Genomic DNA, 20658 nt, shown 5'->3' on the forward strand with positions numbered 1-20658 from the left:
TCATTATAAAAGGCTCCAAGAGGAAAAATTCATATAGCAGTTACACTAATAGATTTCCAGATATTGAACTAAATATAGAACCTTTAATAAACCCTACTTCATAGAATATCTAGGTTCTGTTTGCTAATATTTAACTTAAAATACTGGTATCAATATTCATAATACTGGTCTGTAGTTTTCATTTTCTTTAGTTTCTTTTTATTGAGTTTTGATAACAGCTAATTTCTCTTTTTTTTTCAGATCCAGTGCCGTCTGACTTTTTTTTTTAAAGCTAATTTCATTAAGAGTTTGCAAGATGTTCTTTTTCAGTGCTGTCTGGTTTTAGTTCATCACTACATTAAAACGTTTTAAGGGTAGGATCTGAACTTTTATTTATTTTTTTAGACAAGAGTATCGCTCTGTTGCCCAGGCTGGAGGCGCAATCTTGGCTCATTGCAACTTCCATCTCTCGGGTTCAAGTGATTCTCCTGCCTCAGCCCCCCGAGTGGCTGGGATTACAGGCATGTGCTACCACGCTCAGCTAATTTTTGTATTTTCAGTAGGGATGAGGTTTCACCATGCTGGCCAGGCTGGTCTTGAACTCCTGACCTCAGGTGATCCACCTGCCTCAGCCTCCCAAAGTGCTGGGATTACAGGCGTGAGCCGCTAATCCGGCCCAAATTCGGAGTCCGGCAGGATCTGAACTTTTAAATAGCTCTGAAACTATATTTGAAGGTTTTAGGAGAATTCACTCACGAAATGTGTTCCTGGTAATTTCTCTGCCTTTTTTCAATTGGTTATTTTAGATTTTCTATCTATCCTGGGGCCTATTTTAATTAACATTTAACCAAATGTATTTGCATTGAAATGATGCAATTACTTTCTTATGATTCTTAACTTCCTTGTACCTACCATTGCCCTCTTTTCTCTGTTGAAATTTCTGCTTTTTCCCTCTTTTTTCTTGTTAGATTAGTTTATTAGTCAGGTTATTGCTTACAGGTCTGCAGGCTGGCTATGGCTCAGCTGGGCTGTTACAGTCTGTTCTATGTATGTCATTTCAGGACCCACACACAAAGCAGCAACTACCTGGGAAAAGTTCTCATGGCAAGAGTATAAGAGGGCAACAAAAATTACACAAGAACACCGAAGGCCTCTGGTCAGACATGTCATGTTATGACCAATCACCTTCCATATGACCAGGGCCAACATTAGTGTAACAGGAAAGAATAACCACTGTCAACTACAACAAGGGCATGAAGGGAAAAAAAAAGTTATGAAAAAACAATATAACCTACCACAATTAAGCTAATGGTTTCTCTATTTCATTATTCTCAGGTTCAAAGTACCAGTGCTGGGATTATTTATGAGTTCCTATGTTCTATTTCATTATTTTCTGCTTTCTATGCAGTGAATTCTTTCCTTACTCTTTTCCCCTTCTTCACTTGGCTACTTATTTTCAATAAAAAATTTCTTATAAGCTCTCCTTTAGCTGTTTTTCAAATACTCCGATATGTAGTGTTTTCATTACTTAAATTATTACCGAGGCCGGGCGTGGGGGCTCAGGCCTGTAATCCCAGCACTTTGGGAGGCCGAGGTGGGCGGATCACTTAAGGTCAGGAATTCAAGACCAGCCTGGCCAACATGGCAAAACCCCTTCTCCAGTAAAAATACAAAATTAGCCAGGCATGGTGGCATGTGCCTGTAATCCCAGCTACTTGGGAGGCAGAGGCAGGAGAATCGCTTGAACCTGGTGGGTGGAGGCTGCAGTGAGCCAAGATCGCACCACTACACTCCAGCCTGGGCGACAGAGTGAGACTCTGTCTCAAAAAGAAAAAAAAATAAATTATTACTGAGTGCTAGTGTTTACTAATGTAAAAACCTTAATGCTCAATTTCCTTAATCTCTGACCATGTTCAATAATAAAATTAGTGTACTTCTTTTTCCTACTCCCTCCTTCCTCACCCATCCAGCTTTATCTTTTACTGTTCATTTCATTTTGTATTGTTATTTATATCTTTATTACTTAATTTTTCAGGTTTTTTTTTTTTTTTTTTAAGACGGAATCTCGCTGTTGTTGCCCGGGCTGGAGTGCAACGGCACAATCTTGGCTCACTGCAACCTCTGCCTCCCGGGTTCCAGCAATTTAAGACTACTCTGGGCAACACAGCAAGACCCGATCTCTATAAAAAAAAAAAAAAAATTACCCAGGTATGGTGATGCACGCCTGTAGTCCTAGCTACTCAGGAGGCTGAAGTGCAAGAATCACTTGAGCTTGGGAGTTCAAGGCTGTAGTGAGCTATGATCACTGCTGCACTCCAGTTTGGGCAACAGAGCAAGACCCTGTCTCTAAAAATATACATATTTTTAAAATAAATAATAAAATAAAATTTGGGTGTTATATTTTTGTTCGTGAGGATTTTATTATAGATATGTTGCTTCACTTCTTTTCTGCTATGGAGAAACTCAAGGCTACCCTGCATTTTTCTACTTTATCTGTACCTGGATGCCAATGCATTTTATTGTTTTTTGGGGGGATTTAGGGCTTGGGGGGAACTCTAGTAACTTTATTAGAATATGTCTCAGTGTTGACCATTGTGAGACAATTTTCTCTGCGGCATGGTATACCCTTTTTTTTAGATGGAGTCTTGCTCTGTCACCCAGGCTGGAGTGTAGGGGCATGATCTCAGCTCATTGTAACCTCCACCTCCTGGATTCAAGCATTTCTCCTGCCTCGGCCTTCTGAGTAGCTGGGATTACAGGAATGCGCCATTGTGCCCGGCTAATTTTTGTATTTTTAGTAGAACTGGGGTTTCACCATGTTGGCCAGGCTGGTCTTGTACTCCTGACCTCAGGTGATCCACCTGCCTCAGCCTCCTCACGCCCGCTGGGATTAACAGGCGTGAGCCACTGTGCCCAGTCTGCCCTTTTCAATATGTAGATTCAAACCTTCTGTTCTTTCAAGGAAACACAATTTTTGAAACTGTTTCTTTTCCTTTCCTTATTATTCTTTTACTTTATTTTCTCAGCATGCCCACTCAAAGGGCCTAAAACCAATGTCCCCACAGAAGCAAGAAACATACCTAATGCCCAGATCTTGGTTGTTAAATATTGTTCCTCGCTAATTGCACTGAAGCTCCTTGGAGAAATGGCTCATTCTAAGTCCATGACCATGCATATCTATCTATGGCCACTGAGAGACACTACTGACCTGCCTAACCAGAGTAGAGTCCTAAAGCTTTAGTTCTGTTTGTTGCTCCTCGTTGCAAATTTCCCCTCGATCCTGATACAGACAGGCCATGTATTTTTGTAAATAGTTTCCTGGGAGCACAGACATACCCATTTGTTTAAACACTGTCTAGAGCTGTTTTCATGCTACTATGGCATTGTTAAGTAGTTGCCACTGAGACCATGAGGCACACAAAGGCTAAAATATCACTAACTAGACTTTCACAGAAAAAATTTGCCCCCCCCCCCGCTCTAATCCTTGATTCCTTTAAGCCATAATCTCATCTTTTTATCTTTTCACGCCAGAGAAAGCCTTCTGCATTGTTTTTCTAAAGTCCAGTTCAACAGAAAGAATGCCTTTAGATAAAAACCTAAACCTAAGGCCAGGCAGGAGGCCCTGGTTTTGCCTCCAGTGAAGTCACCTCAGAGTGGAAGAGGGAGCAATGTCACTTTGCCAGCCTCCTTTATACCCCCAAGGAATTCAAGACAATAATCAAGAAAGAAACTGCTCTATTTTTTGACCGAAGCAAACTAAAATATCCTTTGCATTTCTTCAAATTAAAGATCACTAGCAGGTAACTGAGCTGGACGTTAATACTAATAGTTAAAAGTTACTGTTTGGCTCCTTACATCTGAAAGCAAACTCTCCAGAGACATAGGATCCATCTTGCTGTAGACATTCCACAGATTCAAACTCACATCCTGCAACTGCAACAGAGGGCAAAAACATTGAAATAATTAAGTCAATATCATTAGGACAATCAGAATTATTTTCTGATGTTCAGAAATGACTCTTTTGGTGTAAACTAGTGTGAACAGAATAATAAATCAAAATTGTATCAATTTTATTAATCCTATACATGTTAATAAATGTTTTCCCATACAAGGAAACTATTTTTTCAGAAACTTTGGTACTGATTATCTTCAATAATGGGCACACATATATTTATACATACACACATGCACATACAGACTTGTATATTTTTTGCCTTTGTTTTAAATAAAATTTTAATCAAAATAATCCATGTCCATGGCTTTAAAAATCAAATGGTACAAAAGGCTTATAATAAAAAATGGTAATCCCCGACTCCAACCTTTCACAAACCCCCACTAGTCTCACTCCTCATAAGCAAACACAGGTGCTCCCTTCAGCAGCACATATACTAAAATTGGAAGGATATACAGAATATTACCATGGCCCCTGTGCAAGGATGACATGCAAATTTGTGAAGCATTCCGCATTTTCAAAAAATAATTTTTTTAAAAAAGGAGCAATCACTTAGAACTCCCTTCATTTTTGGTATTTACCTCCAGTTTTGATATAATATGCTTCTATCACTGTTTTTTTTTTTTTTTTTTTTTTTTTTGAGACGGAGTCTTGTTCTGTCCCCCAGGCTGGAGTGCAGTGGCGCGATCTTGGCTCACTGCAAGCTCCACCTCCTGGGTTCACGCCATTCTCCTGCCTCAGCCTCCCGAGTAGCTGGGACTACAGGTGCCCACCAACACGCCCGGCTAATTTTTTGTATTTTTAGTAGAGATGGGGTTTCACCGTGTTAGCCAGGATGGTCTCGATCTCCTGACCTCGTGATCCACCCGCCTCGGCCTCCCAAAGTGCTGGGATTACAGGCTTGAGCCACCGCGCCCAGCCTATCACTGTTTTTTGATTTATCAATTTAGAAACTAAATATTGACTTCTGGCAAAGATGTAGTTCTTCTACACCCATTCCTATTCACAAACTATTTCTTTCTCAAACTCTCGGCTCAAGTAATCCACCCACCTCAGCCTCCCAAACTGCTGGGATTACAATTGTGAGCCACTGTGCCCAGCCCCCAAACTGTTTACACACACATATCCTAACATCATTTAATATCATAATAACTTTTCTGATTTATTAATAATAACTTTTTTACACAATGAATTGCTTTTATTTTGGTATGCATCCACATTTCAGCATTTAGTGGTCCTGAACAGAAAGTGGAAAGACACAGCAATTTGCCAGGAGGTCAAGCCCACCAATTTCGGGGATCTGCTGTGCACACCGGGTTCTTTCTTAATCCCTGCTGAGGATCTTGAGAAGCAGCAACAGCACCAAACCAAGGCATGCACCGGATTCAAGGTTCTTTTTGTTCCAGTCGTCAGATTCCAAACTAGACCCCAATGGATTGCAAGGATGACCAAATGAAAGCCCTGTTTAAAACTTCAATTTTTAAAAGCAAAAGCAATTACAGGAAAGCAAAACAATTCAGAGGGATCACGTGTGCTTCCAAGTGTCTTCATGTGGCCTTTCTCCGAGTTTAACCACTAAGGACTCCGAGAGCTGGCAGGTCTGAGTAACCCTGGTGACTATTCTTTTCACCTTATCAAAACCTGAGCTAAAAACAACCCATCAGCCAATGACAGCAGAGGGTGGCAGGGCTGAGGACCCAATATTCATTTCCCAGGCTGGTGGAGAGTGAGTAAGTACAGTTCCAAAATTAAACAAGGGAGGTCAAAGACTCTTTCCAACCTTACCTGATGGCTTCTGGCCCAAGCAAGGAAATGTCATGGAAGGTGTTAGGTGGTGATGGTGCAAAAAGGATCTTGAGGATGAGGGAATAAAAAGCAGCACCCCTCGATAAAGGTGGGGGAGAGAAGATATGGGGAAAGCTCTGAATTCCTCACCAAAGGCCAATCTCAGAGGGGAGTGGAGGGATTACAATCTATGCTTTGGCCAAAGGCGGGAGTGGAGGAGTGTGGGGACAGGATGATGGCTTGGAAGGGGCATCATTTAAGACTTAAACCAGGGGTGCAGGTGAAGCACCCCACACACCCAGCAGTACTCCCACAGGCTGCGACCTGAAGCCTTCACATCTACTCTAACAAGCCCCCCAGGCTAGAGGGCTGTTGTTGCAGGGAAAGTGGGAGGTGGGAGGGTAAGGGGAGAGGGCAGAGACCCCAGGCCATGTAATCAGCAGCAAGGTGACTGTGTGATATGTCTTTTCACAGTTGAGTTAGATGTGCCCCACCAGTTATGATGGTAATCAATTTAAACAGACTTTCTTGATCCTAGAAGTTCAACTACATGGACAGTGGCTACACTTGACAGGATGATTTGTTATAGCACAACTTATATATTTCAAATGGACAAAAAATTAGTATCATTTACAGTATCTTAACTTCCTTTGAATGAGAGCTTCCTTTCCAGTACTCTGAGGTCTACAAGACATATCTAGAAAATTTACTACTGAAAAATGAAGACTGCTTAAATCGAATGTTGGGGGGAAGGGGAAGGGCCTGTGGTTTTTCTTTTTGATTAATTGCTCTAACACTGTCCTTCAGGTGGCTGAGGGAGTTTCATATTTTCTTTAGACATCATTAGGCGCCGAAGCTCTTGCAGGACAACTTTGATGCTATATGAATTCTGCCATTTTGCTAGCACTGATACGGCTCTTGGGTCCACCACTCCATTAGAACTATTAACTCCATTCATATTAACTTTTTGTTACAAATCTTACAAAGGGGGGTGCTTCTGAGTATTTAGGTCCATATTCTATTTTAAGGCTGTATATTCGGTTTTCATAAATTGTTCTTGGAGGCCCAATTATCATCCCTGTCCAACTTGTAAGTGTCAAGTCTTCGTAATCTTCTAGACCCCAGCTAACTGTGTCATCTCCTACTCCTTTCTGGCTTTCTTCGAATTCTTCCAACAGTTGGAAATTGCAAGGGACTTTTACTACTGAGCCCGTGGTGGCTGCCATCTTGCGCTGCTGTCGCTTGAAGTGGTTTATTAACAATTATTGTTTACAATGTTAAAACCATGTAAATATTATTTACTGCAGGCTAAGTACATTTTACATTCCAATTTGCTTTATTATTATTATCCTTAGAAGTAGTAACAGCTTCATTTTTTTCATGTGTATAATTTTTTTTTACAAATCAATTCTGTTTTTTATCTAACATCCCCATCCAATTTGCCTACTCCAGGATGTCTCAACAGTAACACTATTTTCATTTTGGGCTTGACATTTCTTTGTTCTGTGGGGTTGCCCTGCGCATTGTAGGCCCTCACTAGCTGCCTATAGCACCCCCCCCCACCCCCACCGCCATTCCAAATGCAAACCAAAAATATTTCCAAACATTGTCAAATGTCTAGGGGGAAGGAGAAGACAAATTCACCCCGATTGAGAACCACTGACTTAAACATATCCGAAACTCAAATTCCCTTTCTTCTTCAACCTCATTCTGGCTGGACGTTCACATTCTTTGGTATCATCCTGGAGCTCTCAGTTGATGGATTTGGCTCTGTGGGTTACTTGTCTCCTCTTTCTTGGTTAACTACCTTGTTTGATGGAACACATTATCCAATAGCTAAGAAAGGATTAATGCAGGCTGGGCATAGTGGCTCACGTTTGTAATCCCAGCAATTTGGGAGGCTGAGGCGGGCAGATCACCTCAGGTCAGGAGTTCAAGACCAGCCTGGCCAACATGGTGAAACCCCATCTCTACTAAAAATACAAAAATTAGCCAGGTGTGGTGGCACACACCTGTAATCACGGCTACTTGGGAGGCTGAGGCAGGAGAATCACTTGAACCCAGGAGGCAGAGGTTACGGTGAGCCAAGATCGTGCCATTGCTTTCCAGCCTGGGTGACAGAGTGAAACTCCATCTCAAAAAAAAAAAAAAAAAAAAAAGAAATGATTAATGCAAAGCAAACTTTTTTTGTTTGTTTTTAGTTTTAAAATGTCTTTATTCTGGCCAGGCGTGGTGGCTCACACCTGTAATCCCAGCTACTTGGGAGGCTGAGGCAGGATAATCACTTGAACCCAGGAGGCAGAGGTTGCGGTGAGCCGAGATCATGCCATTGCTCTCCAGCCTGGGTGACAGAGTGAAACTCCGTCTCAAAAAAAAAAAAAAAAGAAAAAAAAAGATTAATGCAAAACAAACTTTTTTTTTTTTTTTTTTTTTTTTTAGTTTTAAAATGTCTTTATTTTATTCTGGGGGAGCGTGGTGGCTCACACCTGTAATCCCAGCTCTTAGGGAGGCAGAAGCAGGAGGACAGTATGAGCCCAGGAGTTTAAGACCTGCCTGGGCAATATAGAGAGACCCTCTTCTCCACAAAAAGGAAAACAAAACAAAACAAAAAGACATAAAATGTCTTTATTCTGTCCTCATGACTATGACTTAGGATTCTTTATTTTCTCTGCACTTCATCTTGGATAGTTTCTACTGCTATGGCTTCAAATTCACTAATCTTTTTTTTTGGCATTATCCAATCTGCCATTAATCTCATCCAGTGTATTTTTCCTCTTAAAAAATTCTCAATTATTGCATTCATTATTATCCAGTGTATTTCTCATCTTAGACATTGTAGTTTTCATCTCTAGAAGTTGATTTGGGTTTTTTTTTTGTTTTTGAGACAGGGGTCTTGCTATGTTCCCCAGGCTGGCCTTGAACTCTTGGGTGCAAGTGATCCTCCTGCCTCAGCCTCCTGAATAGCTGAGACTACAGGCACATGGCACTGCACCCAACTTTGGGTCTTTTTTTTATATCTTCTATGGCTCAGTCTTTCCTCTAGCTTCTTGAACATATGAAATGCAGTTATAATAACTGTTTTAATGTCCTGTTCTTCTAACGTTTCTGTCAATTCCAGGCCAATTTTGAAGACTGATTATCTCATTATCAATTGTGTTTTCCTGCTTTTTTTAAGCCTGATGATCTCTGGATGCCAGACACCATGAATTTTACCTTGCTGGATGCTAAATATTTTTGTATTCCTATAAATATTCTTATGCTTTGTTCTGGAAAGCAGTTAAGTTACTTGAAAACAGTTTGATCCTTTGGGGTCCTGCTTTTATGAATTATTAGGAAGGTCTGGAGCCATTGCTCAGTCTAGGGTTGATTTTTCCCTGCTACTGAGACAAAATCCACCTGAGTGCTCTACCCAGGGCCCAGTGAATTACAGGCATACCTCAGAGCTATTGCAGGCTTGGTTCCAAATCACTATAATAAAGTGAATAATGCAATAAAGCAAGTCACACAAATATTTTGGTTTCCTAGTACATATAAAAGTTATGTTTACAATGTACCATAGTCTATTAAGTATGCAGTAACACATCTAAAAAAATCAAATGTACACACCTTAACTTTAAAAATACTTTATTACTAAAAAATGCGAACAATCAACCGAGCCTTCAGTGAGTCATAATCTTTTTGCTGGTGGAGGGTCTTGCCTCCATGCTGATGCCTGCTGACTGATCAGGGTGTTGGTTGCTGAAGGTTAAGAGGCTGTGGCAATCCCTTTCCCTCCCTTCCCCTCCCCCTCCTTTCCTTTCCTTCGTCTCTTTCTCTCCCTCTCTCTCCTTCTTTTCTTTTTTTTTTTTTTTTTGAAATAGAGTCTCATTCTGTCACCCAGTCTGGAATGCAGTGGTGCAATCATAGCTCACTGCAGCCTTGACCTTCTGGAGCAATCCTCCAGAAAGACTGCTTCCTTCTCAAGCAATCCTCCTGCCTCAGCCTCCAGAGTAGCTAGAACTACAGGTGCACCATGATGCCAGCTAATTAAAAATCTGTTTTTGTAAAGATGGGATAACGTTATGCTGCTCAGGCTGATCTTGAACTCCTAGTCTCAAGTGATCCTCTTGCCTCTGTCTCCCAAAGTGCTAGGATTACAGGCATGATCCACTATGACAGCAGCCATTTCTTAAAATAAGACAACAATGAAGTCTGTCACATCAGCTGACTCTTCCTTTCACAAAAGACTTCTCTGTAATGTGCCACACTATTTGATAACATTTTATTTATTTATTTATTTTTAGGAGGAGTCTCACTCTGTTGCCCAAGCTGGAGAGCAGTGGTGTGATCTCAGCTCACTACAACATCTGCCTCCCGGGTTCAAGCGATTCTCTTGCCTCAGCCTCCTGAGTAGCTGGGATTACAGGTGCGTACCACCACGCTCAGCTAATTTTTGTATTTTTAGTAGAGACAGAGTTTCACCATGTTGGTCTTGAAGTTCTGACCTCAGGTGATCCGCCCACCTTGGCCTCCCAAAGTGCTGGGATTACAGGCATGAGCCACTGTGCCTGGCCGTGATAGCATTTTATCTACAGTAGAACTTTTTTCAAAATTAGAGTCAATCCTCTCAAACCATGCCACTGCTTTATTAACTAAGTTTGCAGAATATTCTAAGTACTTTGTTGAAGTTTCAACAATGTTCACAGCATCTTCACCAGGAGTAGATTCATCTCAAGAAACCACTTTCTTTACTCATCCATAAGAAGCAACTCCCCATCCATTAAAGTTTTTAACATGGGATTGCAGCAAGTCAGTCACATCTTCAGGCTCCACTTCTAATTCTAGTTGTCTTGCTATTTCTACCAAATCTGCAGTGACTCCCTCCACTGAAGGCTTGAATCCCTCAAAGTCATGCATGAGAGCTGGAATCCACTTCTTGCAAACTCCTGTTAATGTTGATATTCTGACATCCTCCTATGAATCATGAACGCCCTTAATGTCATCTAGATTGGTGAATCTTTTTGAGAAGGCTTTCAATTTTTTTTTTGCCCAGATCCATCAGAGGAATCTATTGCCTAACAAAATGTATTTCTTAAATAATAAGCCTTGAAAGTCGAAATGACTCAATCCATAGGCTGCAGAATGGATGTTGTGTTAGTAGGCATGAAAACAACATTAATCCTCTTGTACAGCTCCATTAGAGCTCTTTGGTGTCTAGCTGCACTGTCAATCAGCAGTAATACTTGAAAGGAATCTTTTTTTCTGAGCAGTAGGACTCAATAGTGGGCTTAAAATATTCAGTAAGCCATGCTGTAAACAGATGTGCTATCCTCCAGGCTTTGGTGATCCATTTAAAGAGCACAGAGTAGATTTGGCATAATCCCTAAGGGCCCTAGGATTTCCAGAATGGTAAATAAGCACTGGCTTCAACTTAAAGTCACCAGCTGCATTGGCCCCTAACAAGAGAGTCAGGCACTGACTTCTCTCTATTTATGAAAGTCCTAGAGGCTGGGTGCTGTGGCTCACACATGTAATTCCAGCACTTTGGGAGGCCGAGGTGGGAGGATCACTTGAACCCAGGAGTTCAAGACCAGTCCTGGCAACACAGTGAGACCCCATTTCTACAAAAAATAAAAAAGTTAGCTGGGCATGGTGGTGTACCTCTGTAGTCCCAGCTAGGTGGGAGGCTGAGATGGGAGGATGGCTTGAGTTTGGGAGGTCAAGGCTACAGTGAGCCGTGATCACACCACTGCACTCCAGCCTGGGCAACATGGTGAGACTCTGTCTCAAAAATAAAAAAATAAAAAATAAAAAAATAAACATAAAAAAGAAAGTCCTAGATGGCATCGTCTTCTTGTACAAGGCTGTTGTCAGCACTGAAAATCTGTTGTTTAGTGTAGCTATCTTCATCAACTATCTTAGGTAGATCTTCTGAATAACTTGCTGCAGCTTCTACATCAGCACTTACTGCTTCATCTTGCACTTTTATGTTATAGAAACGGCTTCTTTCCTTAAACCTCATAAATCAACCTCTGCTAGCTTTAAACTTTTCTTCTGCGGCTTCCTCACCATTCTCAGCCTTCACATTAAAGAGAGTTAGGGCTTTGCTCTGGATTAGGCTTTGGTTTAACGGAATGTTACGGTTGGTTTGATCTTTTATCCAGACCGCTCAAACTTTCTCCGTATCAGCAATACGGCTGTTTCACTTTCTTATAATTTGTGTTCACTGAAGTAGTGCTTTAGTTTCCTTCAAGAACTTTTCCTTTGCATTCACAACTTAGCTGTTTGGTGCAAGAGGTCTAGCTTTCAGCCTGTCTTGGCTTTCAACATGCCTCCTTCACTAAGCTTAACCATTTCCAGCTTTTGATTTAAAATGAGAGAATTGTGACTCTTCCTTTCACTTGAGCCTTTATTGGCCATTGTAGGGTTATTAATTGGCCTAATTTCAATATTGTTATGGTCAATGAATAGGGAAGTCAGAGGATAAGGCAAAAAATGAGGGAACAGCCAGTCAGTGAAGCAGTCAGAACACACACATCATTTAAGTTCATCATCTCCTATGGGTGCGGTTTGTGATGCCCCAAAACAATTCTGATGGTAACATCAAAGATCACTCATAATGGATTATCATAACAGATATAATAATAATGAAAAAGCTTGAAATATTATGAGAATTACCAAAATGCGATACAGAGACACAAAGTGAACACGTGCTGTTGGAAAATTGGAGCAGGCTTGCTGGATGCAGGCTGCCACAAACCATCAATTTGTTTGAAAAAAAAAAAATGCAATATCTACAAAGCGCAACAAACCAAAGCACAATAAATTAAGATAGGCCTGTATGTGTTTTTCCAGTCTAGCTGGTGAAAACAGGCACTGTTCTCAGCCCAGAACACACATCAGGCACTATCCTCGAATCCTTTCAGATAGGTTTCTCTTGACCTTGAGTAGTTACCACAAATGACTGCACTGATCAATACTCCGCTGAATACTGACTGGGGAAAGGGGAATCTTTGGATGGTTCTTTCCTCTTTAGTACTCTAACTGCTTTGGTCTCCCCAGACTCCCAGATGCATCTCCTAACTCAAGGAGTGCACTGGGCACCACCTGGGTCCCCTCTTCTCTATGCTGTGTCTGGAAACTTTCTCAAAGTAATAAGCTAGTACCATCACGGGGCTCACCTTGATTGTTTCCATCTCTCAGGGAATCAGGATTCCTCACTGCCTGATGTCTAGTTTGTGTTTTTGTTTTGGGGAGCTTTTGTTGGCTTGGGAATCGGTTTTTGTTGTTTTGTGGTGGGTGACTTGTTTTTTCTTCCTGGAAGCTTTTTTTTCCTTTTTTGGCCAAACTTACTGACCAACTTCCTGGAAGCTTTTTTTTTTTTTTTTTTGAGATGGAGTCTCACTCTTTCGCCCAGGCTGGAGTGCAGTGGTGCAATTTCGGCTCACTGCAAGCTCCGCTTCCCGGGTTCACGCCATTCTCCTGCCTCAGCCTCCCGAGTAGCTGGGACTACAGGTAACCGCCACCATGCCCGGCTAATTTTTTGTATTTTTTTTTTTAAGTAGAGACAGGGTTTCACCGTGTTAGCCAGGATGGTCTCGATCTCCTGACCTCGTGATCCCCCCGCCTTGGCCTCCCAAAGTGCTGGGATTACAGGCGTGAGCCACTGTGCCTGGCCATCCTGGAAGCTTTTAAAGATATTCTTTCATCCAGGCTGGGTGCGGGTGGCTCACGCCTGTAATCCCAGCACTTTCAGAAGCCGAGGCAGGCAGATCACCTGAGGTCAGGAGTTTGGGACCACCCTGGCCAACACGGTGAACCCCATTTCTACTAACAATACAAAATTAGCCAGGCATGGTGGTGCATGCCTGTAATCCCAGCTTCTCAGGAGGCTGTGGCAGGAGAATCATTTGAACCTGGGAGGCAGAGGTTGCAGTGAGCCAAGATCATGTGATTGCACTCCAGCCTGGGCAACGAGAGTGAAACTCTGTCTCAAAAAAAAAAAAAATATTCTTTTATCCTTAGTGTCTGAAATGTCATGGACAGATTTAAGGGTTTTTTTTCCTCTTCCCATTCATACTTCAGTGATTTAATTTATTTTATTTTATTTTATTTTTTTCATATTTTAATTATTTTTATTTTTATTTATTATTTTTTTTTATTATACTTTAGGGTTTTAGGGTACATGTGCACAATGTGCAGGTTTGTTACATACGTATCCATGTGCCATGTTGATTTCCTGCACCCATTAACTCGTCATTTAGCATTAGGTGTATCTCCTAATGCTGTCCCTCCCCACTCCCCCCACCCCACAACAGTCCCCGGAGCGTGATGTTCCCCTTCCTGTGTCCATGAGTTCTCATTGTTCAATTCCCACCTATGAGTGAGAACATGCGGTGTTTGGTTTTTTGTCCTTGCGATAGTTTACTGAGAATGATGTTTTCCAGTTTCATCCATGTCCCTACAAAGGACACGAACTCATCATTTTTTATGGCTGCATAGTATTCCATGGTGTATTATGTGCCACATTTTCTTAATCCAGTCTATCGTTGTTGGACATTTGGGTTGGTTCCAACTCTTTGCTATTGTGAATAGTGCCGCAATAAACATACGTGTGCATGTGTCTTTATAGCAGCATGATTTATAGTCCTTTGGGTATATACCCAGTAATGGGATGGCTGGGTCAAATGGTATTTCTAGTTCGAGATCCCTGAGGAATCGCCACACTGACTTCCACAATGGTTGAACTAGTTTACAGTCCCACCAACAGTGTAAAAGTGTTCCTATTTCTCCACATCCTCTCCAGCACCTGTTGTTTCCTGATTTTTTAATGATGGCCATTCTAACTGGTGTGAGATGGTATCTCACTGTGGTTTTGATTTGCATTTCTCTGATGGCCAGTGATGAGGAGCATTTCTTCATGTGTTTTTTGGCTGCATAAATGTCTTCTTTTGAGAAGTGTCTGTTCATGTCCTCTGCCCACTTTTTGATGGGGTTGTTTGTTTTTTTCTTGTAAATTTGTTTGAGTTCATTGTAGATTCTGGATATTAGCCCTTTGTCAGATGAGTAGGTTGCAAAAATTTTCTCCCATTGTGTAGGTTGCCTGTTCACTCTGATGATAGTTTCTTTTGCTGTGCAGAAGCTCTTTAGTTTAATGAGATCCCATTTGTCGATTTTGGCTTTTGTTGCCATTGCTTTTGGTGTTTTAGACATGAAGTCCTTGCCCACGCCTATGTCCTGAATGGTATTGCCTAGGTTTTCTTGTAGGATTTTAATGGTTTTAGGTCTAACATATGTCTTTAATCCATCTTGAATTAATTTTTGTATAAGGTGTAAGGAAGGGATCCAGTTTCAGCTTTCTACATATGGCTAGCCAGTTTTCCCAGCACCATTTATTAAATAGGGAATCCTTTCCCCATTTCTTGTTTTTGTCAGGTTTGTCAAAGATCAGATAGTTGTAGCTATGCGGCATCATTTCTGAGGGCTCTGTTCTGTTCCATTGATCTATGTCTCTGTTGTGGTACCAGTACCATGCTGTTTTGGTTACTGTAGCCTTGTAGTATAGTTTAAAGTCAGGTAGCGTGATGCCTCCAGCTTTGTTCTTTTGGCTTAGGATTGACTTGGCGATGCGGGCTCTTTTTTGGTTCCATATGAACTTTAAAGTAGTTTTTTCCAATTCTGTGAAGAAAGTCATTGGTAGCTTGATGGGGATGGCATTGAATCTATAAATTACCTTGGGCAGTATGGCCATTTTCACGATATTGATTCTTCCAACCCATGAGCATGGAATGTTCTTCCATTTGTTTGTATCCTCTTTTATTTCATTGAGCAGTGGTTTGTAGTTCTCCTTGAAGAGGTCCTTCACATCCCTTGTAAGTTGGATTCCTAGGTATTTTATTCTCTTTGAAGCAATTGTGAATGGGAGTTCATTCATGATTTGGCTCTCTGTTTGTCTGTTATTGGTGTACAAGAATGCTTGTGATTTTTGTACATTAATTTTGTATCCTGAGACTTTGCTGAAGTTGCTAATCAGCTTAAGGAGATTTTGGGCTGAGACAATGGGGTTTTCTAGATATACAATCATGTCATCTGCAAACAGGGACAATTTGACTTCCTCTTTTCCTAATTGAATACCCTTTATTTCCTTCTCCTGCCTGATTGCTCTGGCCAGAACTTCCAGCAATATGTTGAATAGGAGCGGTGAGAGAGGGCATCCCTGTCTTGTGCCAGTTTTCAGAAGGAATGCTTCCAGTTTTTGCCCATTCAGTATGATATTGGCTGTGGGTTTGTTGTAGATAGCTCTTATTATTTTGAGATACGTCCCATCAATACCTAATTTATTGAGAGTTTTTAGCATGAACGGTTGTTGAATTTTGTCAAAGGCCTTTTCTGCATCTATTGAGATAATCATGTGGTTTTTGTCTTTGGTTCTGTGTATATGCTGGATTACATTTATTGATTTGCGTATGTTGAACCAGCCTTGCATCCCAGGGATGAAGCCCACTTGATCATGGTGGATAAGCTTTTTGATGTGCTGCTGGATTCGGTTTGCCAGTATTTTATTGAGGATTTTTGCATCAATGTTCGTCAAGGATATTGGTCTGAAATTCTCTTTTTTGGTTATGTCTCTGCCAGGTTTTGGTATCAGGACGATGCTGGCTTCGTAAAATGTGTTAGGGAGGATTCCCTCTTTTTCTATCGATTGGAATAGTTTCAGAAGGAATGGTACCAGTTCCTCCTTGTACCTCTGGTAGAATTCAGCTGTGAATCCATCAGGTCCTGGACTCTTTTTTGTTGGTAAGCTATTGATTATTGCCACAATTTCAGAACCTGTTATTGGTCTATTCAGAGATTCAACTTCTTCCTGGTTTAGTCTTGGGAGGGTGTATTTGTCGAGGAATTTATCCATTTCTTCTAGATTTTCTAGTTTATTTGCATAGAGGTGTTTGTAGTATTCTCTGATGGTAGATTGTATTTCTGTGGGATCGGTGGTGATATCCCTTTTCGTTTTTTATTGCATCTATTTGATTCTTCTCTCTTTTCTTATTAGTCTTGCTAGCGGTCCATCAATTTTGTTGATCTTTTCAAAAAACCAGCTCCTGGATTCATTAATTTTTTGAAGGGTTTTTTGTGTCTCTATTTCCTTCAGTTCTGCTCTGATTTTAGTTATTTCTAGCCTTCTGCTAGCTTTTGAATGTGTTTGCTCTTGCTTTTCTAGTTCTTTTAATTGTGATGTTAGGGTGTCAGTTTTGGATCTTTCCTGCTTTCTCTTGTGGGCATTTAGTGCTATAAATTTCCCTCTACACACTGCTTTGAACGTGTCCCAGAGATTCTGGTATGTTGTGTCTTTGTTCTCGTTGGTTTCAAAGAACATCTTTATTTCTGCCTTCATTTCATTATGTACCCAATAGTCATTCAGGAGCAGGTTGTTCAGTTTCCATGTAGTTGAGCGGTTTTGAGTGAGTTTCTTAATCCTGAGTTCTAGTTTGATTGCACTGTGGTCTGAGAGACAGTTTGTTATAATCTCTGTTCTTTTACATTTGCTGAGAAGAGCTTTACTTCCAACTATGTGGTCAATTTTGGAATAGGTGTGGTGTGGTGCTGAAAAAAATGTATATTCTGTTGATTTGGGGTGGAGAGTTCTGTAGATGTCTATTAGGTCCACTTTATGTAGAGCTGAGTTCAATTCCTGGATATCCTTGTTAACTTTCTGTCTCGTTGATCTAATGCTGACAGTGGGGTGTTAAAATCTCCCATTATTATTGTGTGGGAGTTTAAGTCCCTTTGTAGGTCACTGAGGACTTGCTTTATGAATCTGGGTGCTCCTGTGTTGGGTGCATATATATTTAGGATAGTTAGCTCTTCTTGTTGAATTGATCCCTTTACCATTATGTAATGGCCTTCTTTGTCTCTTTTGATCTTTGTTGGTTTAAAGTCTATTTTATCAGAGACTAGGATTGCAACCCCTGCCTTTTTTTGTTTTCCAGTTGCTTGATAGATCTTCCTCCATCCCTTTATTTTGAGTCTATGTGTGTCTCTGCACGTGAGATGGGTTTCCTGAATACAGCACACTGATGGGTCCTGACTCCTTATCCAGTTTGCCAGTCTGTGTCTTTTGATTGGAGCATTTAGCCCATTTACATTTAACGTGAATATTGTTATGTGTGAATCTGATCCTGTCATTATGATGTTAGTTGGTTATTTTGCTCGTTAGTTGCTATAGTTTCTTCCTAGCCTCGATGGTCTTTACAATTTGGCATGTTTTTGCAGGGGCTGGTACTGGTTGTTCCTTTCCATGTTTAGTGCTTCCTTCAGGAGCTCTTTTAGGGCAGGCCTGGTGGTGACAAAATCACTCAGCGTTTGCTTGTCTGTAAAGTATTTTATTTCTCCTTCACTTATGAAGCTTAGTTTGGCGGGATAGGAAATTCTGGGTTGAAAATTCTTTTCTTTAAGAATGTTGAATATCGGCCCCCACTCTCTTCTGGCTTGTAGAGTTTCTGCTGAGAGATCAGCTGTTAGTCTGATGGGCTTCCCTTTGTGGGTAACCCGACCTTTCTCTCTAGCTGCCCTTAACATTTTTTCCTTCATTTCAACTTTGGTGAATCTGACAATTATGTGTCTTGGGGTTGCCCTTCTCGAGGAGTATCTTTGTGGCGTTCTCTGTATTTCCTGAATCTGAATGCTGGCCTGCCTTGCTAGATTGGGGAAGTTCTCCTGGATAATATCTTGCAGTGTTTTCCAGCTTGGTTCCATTCTCCCCATCATTTTCAGGTACACCAATCAGACGTAGGTTTGGTCTTTTCACATAGTCCCAAATTTCTTGGAGGCTTTGTTCATTCCTTTTTATTCTTTTTTCTCTAAACTTCCCTTCTCTCTTCATTTCATTCATTTCATCTTCTATCAGCGATACCCTTTCTTCCAGTTGATCGCATCTGCTACTGAGGCTTCTGCATTCTTCGCGTAGTTCTTGAAACTTGGCTTTCAGCTCCATCATCTCCTTTAAGCCCTTCTCTCCATTGGTTATTCTAGTTATCCATTCTTCTAATTTTTTTTTCAAAGTTTTTAACTTCTTTGCTATTGTTTTGAATTTCCTCTCGTAGCTCAGAGTAGTTTGATCGTCTGAAGCCTTCTTCTCTCAACTCATCAAAGTCATCCTCCATCCAGCTTTGTTCCGTTGCTGGTGAGGAACTGCGTTCCTTTGGAGGAGGAGAGGTGCTCTGTTTTTTAGAGTTTCCAGTTTTTTTGGTCTGTTTTTTCCCCATCTTTGTGGTTTTGTCTACTTTTTGTCTTCAATGATGGTGATGTACAGATGGGTTTTTGGTGTGGATGTCCTTTCTGTTTGTTAATTTTCCTTCTACCAGACAAGACCCTCAGCTGCAGGACTGTTGGAGTTTACTAGAGGTCCACTCCAGACCCTGTTTGGCTGGGTGTCAGCACCGGTGGCTGCAGAACAGCGGATTTTCGTGAGACCACAAATTCAGCTGTCTGATAGTTCCTCTGAAAGTTTTGTCTCAGAGGAGTACCCGGTTGAATGAGGTGTCAGTCTGTCCCTACTGGGGGGGTGCCTCCCAGTTAGGCTGCTCAGGGGTGAGGGACCCACTTTAGGAGGCAGTCTTTCCGTTCTCAGATCTCCAGCTGCGTGCTGGGAGAACCACTACTCTCTTCAAAGCTGTCAGTCAGACAGGGACATTTAAGGCTGTGGAGGTTCTCGCTGAGTTTTTGGTTGTCTGTGCCCTGCCCCCAGAGGTGGAGCCTACAGAGGCAGGCAGGCCTCCTTGAGCTGTGGTGGGCTCCACCCAGTTCGAGCTTCCTGGCTGCTTTGTTTACCTAAGCAAGCCTGGGCAATGGCGGGCGCCCCTCCCCCAGCCTCGTTGCCGCCTTGCAGCGTGATCTCAGACTGCTGTGCTAGCAATCAGCAAGACTCTGTGGGCATAGGACCCTCCGAGCCAGGTGCGGGACACAATCTCCTAGTGTGCCGTTTTCCAGGCCCGTTGGAAAAGCGCAGTATTAGGACGGGACTGACCCGATATTCCAGGTGCCGTCTGTTTCCCCTTTCTTTGACTAGGAAAGGGAACTCCCTGACCCCTTGCGCTTCCCGAGTGAGGCAATGCCTCGCCCTGCTTCGGCTCGCGCACAGTGCGCTTCACCGACTGTCCTGAACCCACTGTTAGGCACTCCCTAGTGAGATGAAACCGGTACCTCAAGCAGAAATGCAGAAATCACCCGTCTTCTGTGTCGCTGGGGCTGGGAGCTGGAGACCGGAGCTGTTCCTATTCGGCCATCTTGGCTCCACCCAGTGATTTAATTTAAAATCTTTTATTTCTCTTTATGATTGGAAATGTTTATGTTTTAAAAAGATTTCTTCCCTTATGGTATCCTGGCCTCCTCTTTCTAGAAATTCTACTTATTGGATATTAGACTTCTTAGATCAGTCTTTTAACATTTAAAGTTAACTTTTTTTTTTTTTGTTTTTGAGATGGAGTCTTGCTCTGTTGCCCAGGCTGAAGTGTAGTGGTGTGATCTCAGCTCACTGCAACCCCCGCTTCCTGGGTTTAAGCAATTCTCCTGCCTCAGCCTCCCGGGTAGCTGGGACTACAGGCGTGTGCCACCACACCCGGCTATTTTTCTATTTTTAGTAGAGATGGGGTCTCGCTGTGTTGACCAGGCTGGTCTTAAACTCCTGACCTCAGGTGATCCACTTGCCTCGGCCTCCCAAAGTGCTGGGATTACAGGTGTGAACCACCAAGCCCGGCCTAAAGTTAACTTTTAAGGCTAAAGTCTTTTAACTTTTTTATCATATTTTCTATCTCCGGGATGTTTTTATTCTACCTTTCTAAAGAGTTTCCTAACTGTACCTTCCACCCCTCTATTGATTTTATCAATTATGATTTCCTAGAGCTCGTATTTTCCATACATTCAGTTATTACAACATTCACTTGTCCTATGGTTGCCAAATCTTACAT

At 41.7% G+C, this 20658-nt stretch overlaps 2 protein-coding genes and 1 non-coding gene across 4 annotated transcripts in view; 1 reads left to right on the top strand and 2 right to left on the bottom strand.

The window, feature by feature from the left end:
- Positions 1 to 20658, bottom strand: part of DNAAF9 (dynein axonemal assembly factor 9) — a 171286-nt gene that overhangs the window by 108742 nt on the left and 41886 nt on the right. For both annotated transcript variants that reach the window (XM_055264885.2, XM_055264886.2), the window contains exon 7: positions 3835 to 3912. In XM_055264885.2, the coding sequence (XP_055120860.1) occupies positions 3835 to 3912 (78 nt within the window). The remainder of the gene's footprint in view (positions 1 to 3834; positions 3913 to 20658) is intronic.
- Positions 4344 to 4450, top strand: LOC129474985 (U6 spliceosomal RNA). Its single transcript, XR_008654724.1, has one exon. It is a non-coding gene; the product is annotated as a U6 spliceosomal RNA (small nuclear RNA).
- Positions 5108 to 14001, bottom strand: LOC134735836 (ubiquitin-conjugating enzyme E2 variant 1-like). The gene is made up of 2 exons (XM_063633494.1): positions 6773 to 14001; positions 5108 to 6645 (listed from the first exon to the last, which is right to left on the bottom strand). The coding sequence occupies exons 1-2, from the start codon at positions 6940 to 6942 to the stop codon at positions 6507 to 6509; spliced, it is 309 nt and encodes a 102-aa protein (XP_063489564.1). The 5' UTR covers positions 6943 to 14001; the 3' UTR covers positions 5108 to 6506.

Source organism: Symphalangus syndactylus, chromosome 24 (genome assembly GCF_028878055.3).
Source record: "Symphalangus syndactylus isolate Jambi chromosome 24, NHGRI_mSymSyn1-v2.1_pri, whole genome shotgun sequence".
Taxonomy (NCBI): domain Eukaryota; kingdom Metazoa; phylum Chordata; class Mammalia; order Primates; family Hylobatidae; genus Symphalangus; species Symphalangus syndactylus.

What these genes read in the sequence shown, in the direction of transcription:
- LOC134735836 (XM_063633494.1), bottom strand. Translation starts at nt 6,942, where the DNA reads ATGGCAGCCACCACGGGCTCAGTAGTAAAAGTCCCTTGCAATTTCCAA. An exon ending in ATGATAATTGGGCCTCCAAG is followed by an intron (nt 6,646 to 6,772) that starts AACAATTTATGA and finishes TTCTAATGGAGT; the next exon opens with GGTGGACCCAAGAGCCGTAT.